The sequence below is a fragment of the Callorhinchus milii genome, unplaced genomic scaffold (assembly GCF_018977255.1).
Source record: "Callorhinchus milii isolate IMCB2004 unplaced genomic scaffold, IMCB_Cmil_1.0 Scaffold1, whole genome shotgun sequence".
In the NCBI taxonomy this organism is placed as follows: domain Eukaryota; kingdom Metazoa; phylum Chordata; class Chondrichthyes; order Chimaeriformes; family Callorhinchidae; genus Callorhinchus; species Callorhinchus milii.
The window spans coordinates 97,433,668-97,448,549 of NW_024704742.1; the positions used below are offsets into that span (position 1 = coordinate 97,433,668).

The 14,882-nt window shown below is 37.9% G+C and overlaps 1 protein-coding gene across 6 annotated transcripts in view; it reads left to right on the forward strand.

Annotated features, from left to right (window-relative positions):
* Positions 1-14,882, forward strand: part of LOC103186096 (prune homolog 2 with BCH domain) — a 192,958-nt gene that overhangs the window by 85,406 nt on the left and 92,670 nt on the right. For all 6 annotated transcript variants that reach the window (XM_042333668.1, XM_042333664.1, XM_042333673.1 and 3 more), the window contains exon 8: positions 14,228-14,386. In XM_042333668.1, coding sequence (XP_042189602.1) covers positions 14,228-14,386 — 159 coding nt within the window. The remainder of the gene's footprint in view (positions 1-14,227; positions 14,387-14,882) is intronic.

Consider the following 14,882-nt stretch of genomic DNA (forward strand, 5'->3'; position numbering starts at 1 on the left):
CTCTGGGATCCCCAAGCCTTGGCTCTGGGCAAACTGCGCTTAATGCTCTCTGTAAATAGGTAAGCAGGATGTGTTCCTCCAGGGAGAGAGTGCACATTCCATTCCAGATATGGACCTGTCCACAAGTGAGTGGCAAGAATAGAACTCTTAGTCTGCTTTGGATACTCTTAAAGATGGTGATGAGTTTCCATGTGTGTCAGACACCCAGCTGACCAAACAAGATATAGATTCTCAATGTTGGTTTACCTTTGAACTGCATTTGTGATCATTCAACTTTTTTCTCTCACCTGCTGAAGAATCTGACACAAAAGTCACTCAATTTATTGCCTCTTTACAAGCCCCACTTTCGTCTCAAAATAATTTTCTGTTCAACATACTGGTTTCTTCCACTTCCCATTCCTCCCCCCATGCTGAGAAGGTCCTCACTTGTTTTCAGTCATAATCTGCACCAGAACTTGCTGAGATGTCATGTGAAGACACTCCTCCAATTCTGTCATGTTCTCTCTCAAAGTCTCCTTACTCCACTGCTGGGTCTGTGGCAACAGAACTGTTGATATTGTTGAGAGCTTGTTTAGTCAGTTAACCACAGTGTGAGATTGCTGTTATGGCAGCCGGCATGTGATCAGCTGCTTAAAGGGCACATAGTTTTCTCCCCCTCTGGAGATCTGGCTCACACAATCTCCTTCTCCCTCTCACTGAGCAACCAGCTTTAACAGAGTCAGGCGCGAGACCCAATAATGTGCTTTATACACAACTGAAACACTCAAGGGAGAATGACCCCAATAATGTTTCCTTGTTTTCATTAAATTAGGTTTGCATGGTTTCAATTTTATTTGGGATACTACACTTTTAAATAATATATTTAGAAAAGGGCTCACATGCATTGAGGGATTATACCATGGCATTGGTGACATTGAGTGGACCCAGGCACCTCACACCTGGTAAAGGTGCAGTCTTGCCCCCTCCGTTCCCACCTTCAAATCTTATCTTTTTGACTGCACGTGTGGCCTCTTTTTGACCACACTTTCAGCTATTGATTCCCAAATCTCCATCCAGCTCCCCACCTTACTGCTCTGCATCTCAGGAACTGTGTGAAGCTCTTTGAGAAAGATAAATATGGCCTAACGTTTGTACTGCAAAACACTTTCTCCTGATGAGTGCCCTTTCAACTAAAATATCAAAACTTAGTTTGGCCAATCCTATTTATCTGTCATCTGTGCGTGAGAGAGAGAGAGAGAGAGAGAGAGAGTGGTGGGGAAAGCTACCACAATCTGGACTGATTTGGGTCAGCTACTCTGTTCTAGCTCTAATATAGCCTTATTTTCTCTTGTCTATTTAAACAAGATCAATCTTCTTGAACAAAAATTATGTGAGATGACCCCAACTTAACTGAGGCTAATTTTCAGCTGGCCCCTGTGGAGAGGGAAATTTTAACTTTTAAACCAATTTAGAGTCAAATATGATAGACCAGCTTACACATGATACTGGAGTTTGCACTGTGTTTGCACTGTGGAGTCCTGTAGCTCAGTGGTTACAGATACCTGGATTCAGTTCCTGGCAGGGCGAAAACTTGGGTACACGTCTAATAATAATCCCTCCAAAAATGAAAAAAAAATTATAAATTGGTCATTTTCAATCCACGACTGTTTGTGGGACATTGCTGTGCACAATTGGCTGCTGGGTTTCGCCCACAAATATACGGTCAATTCACTTTACAGTCTATTCTGTGAAGCGTTTTGAGACGTTGAGAAGATATGAAAATATCAAATGCAAAGTTACAGAAATGGACATTAATTAAGCTGGAGGGCATTATTGCATACTCAAGATCATAGCTGATGGATCAATGCTTTCCTCTATCTAAAAAATTGCAGTTAATATTTTGATATTATATTACTTCCCAGCGCCTTGGGATGTCCTCCTGACGTGAAAGGCGCTTTACAAAATTTTGTTTTTGTTGTTGATGGTATATTTTGCAATAATCAATCTCATGCCATTGAGTGTTAGTGTTTTTGTGTGCTGTGGCTTAAAGAGGTCGGGTATAAATTTTCACTTCTTGTTTGCTTGTAATCAATTTCTGATCTTTGATGGATTGTTTGAATGAAGAGAAAAGGTGTACAGATAGATATTTCACATTGGTTTAGATTTACTCTAACATCACATTTCAGAGTATTTAACCTGAGCCTCATACTCTCCAGATTTAGGTAAAGAGAGTATGTCCCTCCAGGGAGAGAGTATTCCAGTTCAGTTGCATGGAAATTTTCATGTTGGTGACATACATATGAGGAACTCTCAGCTTGGTTTAGATACTCTTAATGATGGTGATGGGTTTCCACATATGTCAGATGCACACAAAAAATCATGTGCAGAATTTGGTAAATTGTTGAATTCAATTTTACATTTTAAGCCTATTTCCTTTCATTTTTTTTGAAAAACTACTGGAAAATAAACTTTAGGTTGTGTTGAGAGTAAATTTATATCCAAGTAAGACTTCTGGAAACCTTTTGTTCCTGCATCTTTGAAAAGATTCCATAAATAATGTTGATTGTTCTGGCCTCTACAATTTTCAAGGGCAAATACTTGTATTTTCTTGGATTTCTAACTTAAAATAAACAATATATTATTAATAAATATCTATAACTTCTATCTGCTGATTATTGCTAAGTCTGCCTGCTAACTATATTCGCCCACAAATATACGGTCAATTCACTTTACAGTCTATTCTGTGAAGCGCTTTGAGAAGTCGAGAAGATGTGAAAAGCGCTATATCAAATGCAAGGATTATTATAAATTTGGGGAAAAAAACAAGAACAAGGAATTGGCACAACAGCAAAGGCAGCTGTGCAAAATACAAGCTGGATATGATGTATTTGCCTTGGTGTGAATTCATAGTAATGGCTTTTCTGTCTATCTGTTGAACAGTTTGTGCTACAAACTGCCTGTTACGTATCCATTGTTTTGTGACACTGCAGCACCATCTAATGTATACAATGTTAAAGTATCTGACTGAAGCTTGAAAGTGCAACTGGCATTTGCTCTTCAGGGACTGCTCAATATTCAAAGCCTTGGTACGATTTTTATTTGTCTTTACAAAGTGATTGTAATGATTTCACCTACTCTTCCCCTTTCCCAGGCTAAATATTACATAGTTTGCAGATTTTAAAAAAAACTTCTCTCAGTAAAATTAAACAGAAGTGTTTTGAAACTCTGCAACACTCTCCCTCAATCCCTCTGCCTTGCCCCCTCTCTCCCCTTTTTCAAGTCCCACCTAAAAACTGTCCTTTTCAACCTTGCTTAGGGTCACTTACCCCCCCTCCGCCCCCCCGCCCCAGCTCAAAGTCAGGCTCCACCACTGTTAAGCGCTCATAGACGCTAACCTGCATGGAGGGCGCTATGCAAGTGCAAGTTGTTGTTGTTGAACGTTTTTTCACACTCGAAAACTGATACCATAGTATAAAGTTACCCACCTTTCTACAGCTGCCATTGTTTTTCACAAATACTTAATAAATTGCAGTATGTTTATTTGTATGTACTCGCATATAATTGAATGAGTGAAGTATGTAATAAGTCTGTCTATCAATGGATTGAACTTCATCAACTTTAGCAGAATTATGATTTCCGAAATCACTGCTCTGTAAACATCAGAGTACTGTAGCTCAGTGGTTAAAGCACTCGCCTTGCGAGCGAGACACCTGGGTTCATTCTAGGCAGGGCGAAACCTTGGGCAAGTTTCCTTACTCCACACACCTAATAATAATCCCTCCAAAACAAAACGATAATAAATTGGTCACTTCAATCCATGACTGTTTGTGGGTCACTGCTGTGCACAATTGGTTGCCGCGTTTCACCCACAATTATACGGTCAATTCACTTTACAGTTTATTCTGTGAAGCACTTTGAGACATCAAATGCAAGGATTATTATTATTATCATATATGTATTTCCTTATTCATTTCTTGTCTGATCCAGCTGTGGCCATACGTCTAGATTATACTGTTTCCTCTATTCCTGCCAACATCTCCTGTCTTCCAACTTTGACCTCCTCAACCTCCCTGGCACAACTTTGAGTTCAGCTCAATTCCCAAGTTTCCTTTCTCCTTCTGTCTGGCCCTCACCAAGACCAGCTTCCATGTTGCCTCTAACTTATGTCCAATGCTACTGACCACATTCATTCATGCATTTGTTGCATCCCATCTGGACTTTTCTAATGGTCTTTCCCTGCTCACCTCCCTAGCTTCACCAAGATTCACAAGCTGCAACTCATCCAAAACACGGCTGACCACATTTTCACCTGCTCCAAAATCCACATGTCCATCACCCCAGTCTTTCCTCATCTACACTGTCTCCCAATGAATAGATTTCAAGGTCCTCACTTACATATCCATCCACTCCTGGCATCTCCTTATTTCTCTGATCTTCTCCTATCCCAATCCTACCCTTGCACCCTCCACTCAGTTAACTCAGACTTGCTATGCATCCCCTGCCCTCTCTATGCCACTCTCTGGATCTCTGGATCTCCCTCCCTCTATCCTCCCTTATTGACCCCTCCCCTTTCTGTCTTTATCCTTCCTCAAATTCTGCGTCTTGCATGTGTCTGTGGCCATCCCCTTCTGCCCTGTCCGGCGTCCAACCCTGTCACTGTAAAGCACTCAGAGAAATTACCCTACATAAATGAAGTTCTTTGTTCTTGCTGGATATGAAATGATATCTCTTTCATCAGCTGAGTGAATGGGAAGCCAGTTCTCTAGTTTGTGTTTCTAAGCACATTGGCCTGGGCTGAGGAACATTCTGTATAATTAAAACGCAAAATTAAAGCAAAGCTATGCAAACAGTGACCAACCTTTCAAAAATTATCCCTCAAGATTTCTTGGTCAGTCATTTGGACCAAACCTACAGAGAGCACTTCTGAGTGAAACCCTAATGAACCTGAACCACCTACATTCATGAGGCAGTGTTGAAAACTTAAAGAGGTCCCGGCTGCCTTTACCACTTTAATTCTCTTGCAGATTCTGTCACTAAGTTTTACTATTTTTTTTAACTAGGCATTACAGCTAGTCTGGATCTTGAAGGGTTGGTTTATACTGTACTTTTCCCTTTTCCGAAGGAAATTGAGATTAAAATCACTGTTTCACTTGTTCTAAGACTGTAAGAAAAGAATGAAAACAAACAATTCATATCCTAAAGCTCCCTGTTGCAACTAATGTCATACTAGTATTCGGTGAGTCTCACATTTGTTTTATTGGGTGGGGGAGGGGGGCGGCAGGGGGTGAAAACGGCAGCAGATCCAAGTAGTTTCTTTTCCCTGTGACATTGACAAATGTCTCAGCAGGACCCCACTATTGGAAAGGTTTGAGATCTTTGCCTTAAGTCAATAGTGATTTATCCTGCTATTGAACTTGTAACAAGTGCTGGTATGAATGAAGCTCATTAAGCAATGCCACCTCATTCACATCTCCAGGGTTCAAAGAATCGTAGAATCATAGAATTATACAGCACAGAAGGAGGTCATTCGGCCCATCGTGCCGGCTCTTTGAAAAGAGCTATGAAAATCAATCCCGCTCCTCTGCTCCTCTGCTCCCCATAGCCATGCAAACTTGTCCTCCCCAAATAATTATCTGAGAGGTTACCCTGCATCCTCTTACCACTGCCACTCCAGTCTCCACCAATCTGTAATGCGTCACTGATCTTTCACATTTCCTGCTCGTGCACAGGCAGTGAGTGACCTTTGAGCTTTAGAGGAGACTGGAACACCCAATGTGTGAGGCCACCTTCAGCCAGCACAATCCGGTAGTGAGTGTAGGGGGGTGGGGGAGTGGGAGATTGGCTCATGAGTCATACAGTAAGATCACAGGATGGTTGAGTCATATGTCATGACTTTGTAACATCATCAGCTTTTGTGTGATAATTGGATGCTAACATGCAGTCAAACCTCCACTTTCCTTGACCCTGAATTATGGTGATGAAAATCATTGATTTTCAATTTTAGTGTATTTACAATTGGTAATTTGACATGCAATGCATACCAACAATATGAAATACATATATATATGTAGTGCTTTATCATTAAATAACTGCAGAGTATCTACTAGTCTATATTCAGCATTATCAAACTGCCAAAGTCAAATTGCCATGGAAATATTTCTTCCCAAAGTTTTGAATAAACTATTTCACCCATTGATTGTACATATATCTTTATATTTCTTGGTTATGTCTTATCAAATGTAACTGTAATTCGGTGATACAGCAGTAGCCACTTTAACCGGATGCCGGTTAACTTCGGAAGCCAGTAAATTGAACAAAATGGCTTAATTGGCTTCCACTGTATGTTAATTGCTAAATATTAGCAAAGAGTTGTAAAGATGTCATGAAAAAAAATTCCTATTATACAGCCTCAACATAAAAGAGTTCTAATTTTAGCTGTCAGGCTACATTAGACTCTAACAATCTTTGAGAATTATGCTGCAGACAAAATTGATGGCTGGATCTACCAAAACACTGAAAATATTTGCGTGGGAAATATTTATAAAACCAGGTTTCACCACCGGAGGGAGCACTTTAATATGCAGTATTTTCAGATGAGTAGATTTTGGAAAATTGCAACATAATTTGTGGCTGGATGAGAAACTAAATTAATAGAATTTATAGAAATCTAAATGTAGGCAAGAAAACTTCTACTTTGGAGGCATTTAAATGCATGACATAATAGTCAGATGTGCAAACTTTGGACAAGAGCTTGTGAAATTTGACCTTTATCGTAAGGGCACAGTAAATGCCAAGTGTTAATGGTTCCAATGCAGGATTTATGTTTTCCACTTCTAATAGCTCTGGCCAAAGGCTGAGGAGACTTCAGTGATGTGCAACAAAGAGCATGCACAGAGCTCCCCTAAGTAATATTTGTTTTTTTAATGTTATTAAAGAGCTGATACTTAACATTAAATATTGCCCCTTAAAAGTTGCGGGCTTTCCCATTAAAATCTCTTGAGAGCTATTAAGGAACCATTACTAAGCATAGCACAAATTTGACTTGCAATGACTGTTTTGATATTTCAGCAATGTAAATCGAAATGCTTCTGAAACAGCCATCTGCTTTCATTAATAGGGTACTGTCCTACTCAACTCCGATTTCTACTGTAATTTTCCCTAATTACTAAGGAAACTGAGATTTAGGATCACAGCCAGTTGTTACCTGATGTAACACGGTATTAAAAAATAAATAAACACACAGTCAAAACCACTTCACAGTATATCCTGTGAAGCGCTTTGAGATGTTTTAACAGTGCTTTAAGGCACTATATCAAATGTAAGGAATATTATTATAAGAACAATAGAAACGAAACTATTCAGATTTCAGGTCATGTTTCTGAACCCAAATTACACTTTCAATCACTAGGTTCAAATTCTCAAACTTCCTGCTGATGTGGAGCCTGATCTTAGAAATTATATCTTTTTTAATATTAATAATAATAAAAAGATACATTTGGCGTAGTGGATCTCAAACACTTCACAGGATTGAGGGCAGTGACTGTATTTTGTAGATAAATACAAAGACTGTGTATTTTGTGCCAAGTACAGACTTTGGCATATCAATAGGTTGCAAATAATTCTTCAACAGTAACATAAATTAGTTTAATTTAGTTAGTCAATCTTTACTCAATATATATCAACAGTGCAAGTTATGTAAACTATGTGTAATGTAAAGAGGGAATCATGTAATTAAACAAGTGATAATTCCCTTTGTACATTCCCATTCACACACATGATTTGCAGATGTTTACACAATTTACAAAAAAAGATCCCATTGACTAATTTGTTTCATCAGTCAATTGCTTTATTAAGACATGATTCTAATAGCAATAATAATCCCTACATTGATTTAACAGCTTTCACACCAGTAGGACATCTGTATTTTGTAGGTGAATGTGGTCTAATATTATGATTAAAAAAATAACTTTGCATTTGATACACTGTCTTTCACATCATCAGAAGGCTGTCTCAAAGCCTTTTACAGGATATATTGTAAAGTGTAATAACTGTGTGTTTTGAAGACAAAATGATAGTGGTGTTTGAGAGAAATATACCAAAGCGGCAGAAGTATGAACATCTATTGTAGACTGAAGTTGATAATAATAATTATCCTTGTGTTTGACATATTGCCTTATCACATGGTTGAAACGTATCAAAGCACTTCACAGTATATATTGTAAAGTAAATTGACTGTGGATTTTCGTTGAGATAGCAATGTGTGGAGCTTGAACCTACATCCTTTGACTCAGGTAAAAGCACTAACTGACCCAGGCTGACACACAAACAACACATAGATGCAGGAAGTGGCTACTTGTCTGATGTTAAGATTGAGGTGTATTCTTTGAGCAGAGGGGAGGGTGGTTTATTCTGAATTTGAGCCTTGTTGTTACCTCGGGTAGGTGTGACCATACCATGATTCTTGGTGGAAGATGTGGAACAGTAAGAGCTCACAGTGGCACGCAACCAAAAGGAGGGAACATTTTGGGGGAGAGACTCAACATGCTTTGCTCTTGCTCAACACTTAAGCGGAACAGTAGCACCAGCAGTGGCTGAGAAGCTGTCCACATTTATGTCTTTTCTGTCAGAAAATGATTTGTGACACCAATGAAACTAAGTAAGGGAAGCAATATTTGTATCAAACATTGAAGAAAATAATTTTCTTCAAATCATTTCCCTTCCCCCTTGTTGACTATGTCCCAACAAAACATACAGAATTGAACTGTCGTAATAATATCTTTGTTTTATTTCTTTGCATCTTAGTAAGTGTCTTAATTTTCTGCAATAGAAGCTGGATTTTGGAGGGAGCAAAGTGTTTGGCAATTGCTGAACCCCTTTACATTTGAAAAGAGACGTTACATTAAATCTGCTAGACTGCTTAAATGTCTGAAAAATTGTCCATAGATGTAAAGGTTAATTATTTAATATATGGTAATCGGTAATAGAAACAAGTAATTATCACACCTTGGGAAAAATGAGGTGTCTGACTTTTCAGAGGATCAGATTGCTGTACCTTTTCGGCGTGATCCTGCAGTAGTACCTAGGGCATTACAGTATGTTCATTATGTTGAAAAATGTTAAGGTTACACGCTTGCTGAGTAAATTAAAAGGCAATGAGATGGTTCTTCTTTAATTTGTGAGTTAATGTAATTAATTTGGTGTCCGTTTTTTCCCCAAAGGGAAATTCGTGCTCAACATTTTGTGTGTTACAAATTTATCATGGTCCGTCCTAAGGGGCTGTTTAGTGCCCTTTTTGCAAAGTTTGCATTTTGTGGAGAAGAGCACTTAAAACTGAGCATGTCTAGCTGAACGTTTAAAAGATACCAAGTTATATTTGCTCAATAAATAAAATATGTCATATTGGCTTATTATATTTAATGCTGCTTTAGGTAAACCTGATAAATGTCACTGTGAATTAACACCTGTTTTGTCTCCTTGATAACAAATTCTCCCCCTCATCCGTCTCTTCTGAAGGCAGCTAACTAATTTTTCCTTCTATTGGGATATGGTTTTGGAAGCGTTGGGTATTCTTCAATATCTCGCCCAAGTGGTCATTATTCACATATATATCACATATGAGCTTTGACAATTAGTGTAGGGAGACTCTTTGATCATGGGGTGGGGGGGGGGGGGGCGGGGGGGAGTTGAAAGCCAAACCCAATCCTATGTCAAATACAGTATCTACAATTCAGCAAAGGTGGTTTAGGTTCAGCAGGAAACCTTGCTCTTTTTTTCCTCTCTGACTGGAGGTGGTGATGTGAGTTGTAGTTCTCTTGCTGCAACCTGATTGAGATCATCCAACTGATCACAGATTATTGATTGAACCTGGGATCTTCCTGGACAGTATTGCTCAGCTGCTCGCTGAATAAATAGGCTGAGTCATCAGAACAGCTTTTGTTTGTATATAAATCATTAAGAAAGTTCCCTGTTGGGATTTAAAACGCAATAATCGCAAATTGGAATTTTTAAGTTAATTACAACTTGTGGTTTGCAAATAATGGATTGCAAAATTTGCACTGAGGAAATGCAAATGCCAAATAGACAAAGTTGAAAGAAAGATTCGCGAGCAAAACACCAGCCATTTCCCAGTGGCTCGTTGCTGTCTTTCTCTAACTTTGTTGTTTTGGGATTTACCATTTGCCAGCTGTGTGTTTTCCAATCTGATATTTATAAACTGGCCGTCACAAATCAGAGGTTGCAATTAATGGAACAAATCTAGTTTCAAATCATTTCAGATCTCATCTGCCCAACTATGCAGGAAGATTGCCAGATTTTTATAAAATCATGTGTTTTTGCAAGTAACAACAACTTACACTTATATAGGAACTTTTCCATAAAACAAATGCCTCAAAACATTTTACAGAGATTAATTAGGGGTGCATTCAGACCTTGTTGAAGTTTAACTGGGTGCAGTTATAATATTGATCTTTGTATTTTATACAGTTCAAAACTTTGAAACATTAATTTCAAATATATAAGTAAAAACATCAAATCATCTTAAAGCGATTCACAGGCAACCCTGTGTGAACTGCCCTAAAAATTTTTTTTGCTGTTGCAGTGCATTTGTAGGCAGTTATATTGTGGCTGATGAAAAGTCCAGACTGGTACAGTCTGCTCAAAGTGGTATTGAAATACTTTATTAAATAGATATGGGGTTCATAAAATTGCAGTGTTTGTGTTGGTTTGATAACTTCGTAGTATGATTTCCTTATTATAATGTGCTTCTTTCCCGACGTGAAAGGTGCTATATAAATGTAATTTTGTTGTTGTTGTTTCGCCCACAAAATATACAGTCAATTCACTTTACAGTATATTCTGTGAAGCACTTTGAGATGTCTCGAAGATGCGATAAGGCGCCATATCAATTGCAAGGATTATTATTATTATTATTATTATGTCATGGGATCTTTAACAACCTGCTGCGCAAGCATTTGGGACCTCAGTTTAAAGTCTCATCCAAATGAGGAAACCTCCAGCACGTCCCCAGTATTGCATTGGAGGGTCATCCCAGACTTTATGAGTTCAAAGTTGCAACTTGGGAATTGAACGCAGAACCTTCAACTCAGAGGTGAGAGTGTTGCCAAATGAGCCAGGCAGACACTTTGTATAGCGCATGCTATACAAATATCATTACTTTTAAAAACAGCATTTATAAAGTCTCTATTTTCCCCCTTAAAAAAATCTAATTCTAGTTTTAAATGGAATTGTTCACTTTTTAAGGTCTGTTGACTCATAGAGATGAGAGTTTTCAACAACTGTTAGCAAATTCAAAACCGTTATTATATTGTATTTCCTGATAAGGAAGAAGCCCTACCATGGGCTTTGCTTCACCATTTTTTGTGTCAATGGATAATTCAAGAAGTAGAACCGTTAACATGATGACTTTCTGTGTCAACAAGAAGAAAAATAGCAGTAAATTCCCAAGTAAATCAGAAAATTCAATCAGGCATATTTTCACGAAACAGGATGAAACTTCGTTGGTGGAAAATGCAACACTATTATGCAATTAAATAATAGTGGTAACTGTTCAAGTGTAATTTGTTTTATATTGCCATGGAAGAGCTGCGATGAATGTTTATGTCCCTTTGAAATTGCACATTTGAGTTTTATCCTTCGTTGTGGCCAAAGCTGATTATTGTCAGACATGAACATCACTGAGAAACACACAGGGAGAAATGATGGATAATTATACAATAAATTGTGGATGAAATAGACTACCTGCCAACCTTTAATACAGTACAGGTTTTTTCAATTCAAAAAATGAAATTGGGTTTCCTAATTGTCGCTCTCTTGGTTTGAATTCTTTATATCTTCTTAAATGAGGTGGTGTTCCCTCTTAATATGCTTTGTGCCAAATTTCAATACAAACATACCTTGCTCACTCTGAAGGACTGCTGTAATTTACTTGTCTTTCTTCCTTAGAAGAGTGGCTGGTTATGTTTTTGCATGGCTGATTTACATACCGTAATTAAAATACCACATCCTATTATCCAGTGGGTCATTCTATGTAGGAGAATTCATAAATTACTTGTTTAAAAAAATCAGCTGAATGTAGACAAAGCAGGAAATCTAGTTGACAGCCTCTGCACTGAATATGTAATGCAAAGGAAGTGAATTTTCCACTAATTTATCTTCTTGTGGAGTGTGTGATGTGATAGCAGGATAGATTGATGCACAATATTGGTTCACAACCATTTTACCCTCATAATTGCTAAAAAGATGCTAAGATTTAACTGTTCATTTTAATGGTTTGTTTTTAGTATGCCTAATTGTTGTAAGTGACACATCAGGAACTACCACTTAACTGTAACATCACTTGGGTGGCATTGTAGTGTTTGTCAAACCTTAAACAGATATTGTTGAATGCAATTTAAAATGGTAAGAACAAAGAATTAGCTCACACCTCACTCGCTCCTAGAAAATCCACTATTGGCAATAATTTTGATTTCGTTTGATTCAGATAATTAGACATTCACTAGTATTTATTGGATCAGGCTTTCAGGCACAGCTTTCCAAAACTGTTAAAAGAAAAGATGGCATTATATGCACAAGGTGACAGCCCAGCTCAGTTGGTAACATCCGGCCTTGGAGTCAGAAGGCTGACGTATTGAGCTCCTAGCGTAAAATGACACTTCAGTGCTGTGCTAGGGAAGAGCTGCATTGGCAGAGAGGTGCCATTCTTCAGAAGAGATGTTAAATCAAGGTCCCAGTCTCCTGTTTAGATGGATGCTTAAGATCCCATGGAACTATTCAAAAAGACAAGGGAGTTTCTTGGCTAATGATCTTCCGGATTGGTCATTCAATTTCTGGCTCTTTCGGCAGTAATCTCAGGCCAGGGTTCAGATAATTATTATGGAAACCTTGCGCTTTTCTCTCACACATTTCATAGTCATCCGAACCACATAATGAGAATACTACCCTGCAAGGACTTTTATTTTTGCTTTCATTTTAGTAGGAGCAAGTTGCCTCTATTGGAAATCGGCTCATAAGAGTTCATTGCAAGCCACAGTTTCTTGAAATAGTTTCAAAGTTTTTAAAAATGTATTTAAAAATTTGACCTGTGGATTCACAGTTATGATTCTGAAAGTGAATACCAGCATACAGTAAGTTTAAAAAAATAATGGATAAATACCAGTTATAAAGGAATGTAATAGCTTAGTTGATCTTCAGGAGTACATTAAGATTTGACCTATATTTTTACTGATGGATATGTCAAATATGTCTAATAATTTTTAGTTTTTTATTCTTTTGTTCATTTTATACGTGATATTTGTTCCTTAACATTTTACGTCTAACTCATTCTGTAATGAAGTTGTCATTTGGTTCTCTGTTCCACGGATCTTAATCATATAAGTTGCCATCTTAATTCCGCTAATATTTTGAAAGGTGTATAACTCATAAAAGCATTAGCTGATAAAAATGTGTATGTCAACAGAGAACAATTAATACATTTTCCCCCAAGATTCAGCGAATAATTGAACTGCCTAGTATTGTACTGAAGTACACAGGCCACAAAGCACACAAGTTCTATCCTGGTTAGCTGAAATTTGTGGGAAAGATGGTGGTACATTACAATTCACTAGGGGCCTCTGGTATATAGAGGGGGAAACAATCAGCCTGACTTCCTGCTGATGATTGATGATGTGACCCACACTGGAAGTTTGAATTTTGAGCAAGGAGAGGATCTGGATGCAGTTTAGTGAAATAGCTGAATAATACTCAGTGTGCAGAGACACATGTGAAGATTTGCCACTTTGGTCAAAGTGTAGAATCTGTAGACTTGGCGCCAGCATGTCAGGGAAATCAGTGTCTTGCCAATGGTATGGTATAAATGCGAAATGAATGACCGTTTGTTTATACAATTATTTAAAATAGAAATAGCCATCTTCTGGGGTCTAGGTTTATTCTATTAATGTAGCATTTTAGAACATCTAGAATTTGGTAAATTGTTGAATTCAATCTTAACTTTGGTTTCTGTAGTCCTTTAAAGAACTGAAAGAAAACGGGCTTGAAAATTACGGCTGTATTTGAATTTGCTAAGTTCTGAAATGGTACATTAAATAGAGTAAATCTAGACCTAGGTGGAATGATATACTCGTGTCTTCATTTTTGTCACCTGACCTCGTCAATATTTGGTTTCTGGTAAATTGTATTTTGTTTTGATAATTCTTTTTGAATTGTCTGACATTTCTGTTTATCTGTGTCACAGAACTTTCTGTTCCGTCCGAACTTCATTAATGATCTGAAAATGTTTGCCGGAAGGTACTGCTATGATATTCATGTTCTGATGACCATCTCACTAAATGAAGGGGGTGAACCGAGTAGGCAGGTTGCCATCTATACTGACAACGATGATCTGTCCAACAGAGTAAGTCATTTAAACTTGCCATTTTAATTTGACTGGTTAAGTTAATAAAATTTATATTTATTAATACCAATGATTAGAAAGAAGCTATTTACAATAGAACCTCGTCATAATCATTGTGTAAGCAATTTGGGTGTAGACTCAAAATCAACTTATCCCAAAATCAATTCAGACAGTATTTTTAAGCGCTGATAGAGCCTGGCGCCTTTCTGGGTAATTGATCAGTGAATGCTGAAGCATGACTAGCAATCGTGCCCTTTTATAGCACTCTTTGGCATTGTTATAATGGACCCCACTGTATACCATTTTTCTTTGCAGGTGATAGTAAATGTGTGCTTATAAGGAGAGCTTATAAGGAGAATGGAATACTGTCTGGAATGGTCTGTCATAGCATCGTCAAATGTAGAATAATATCCATTATATTGCAAGATACCAACCAATAGTTTTTCAGCCTAACAGACACCCTGCTTCCCTTCCCCCCCTCCCCCAAGATATTTTT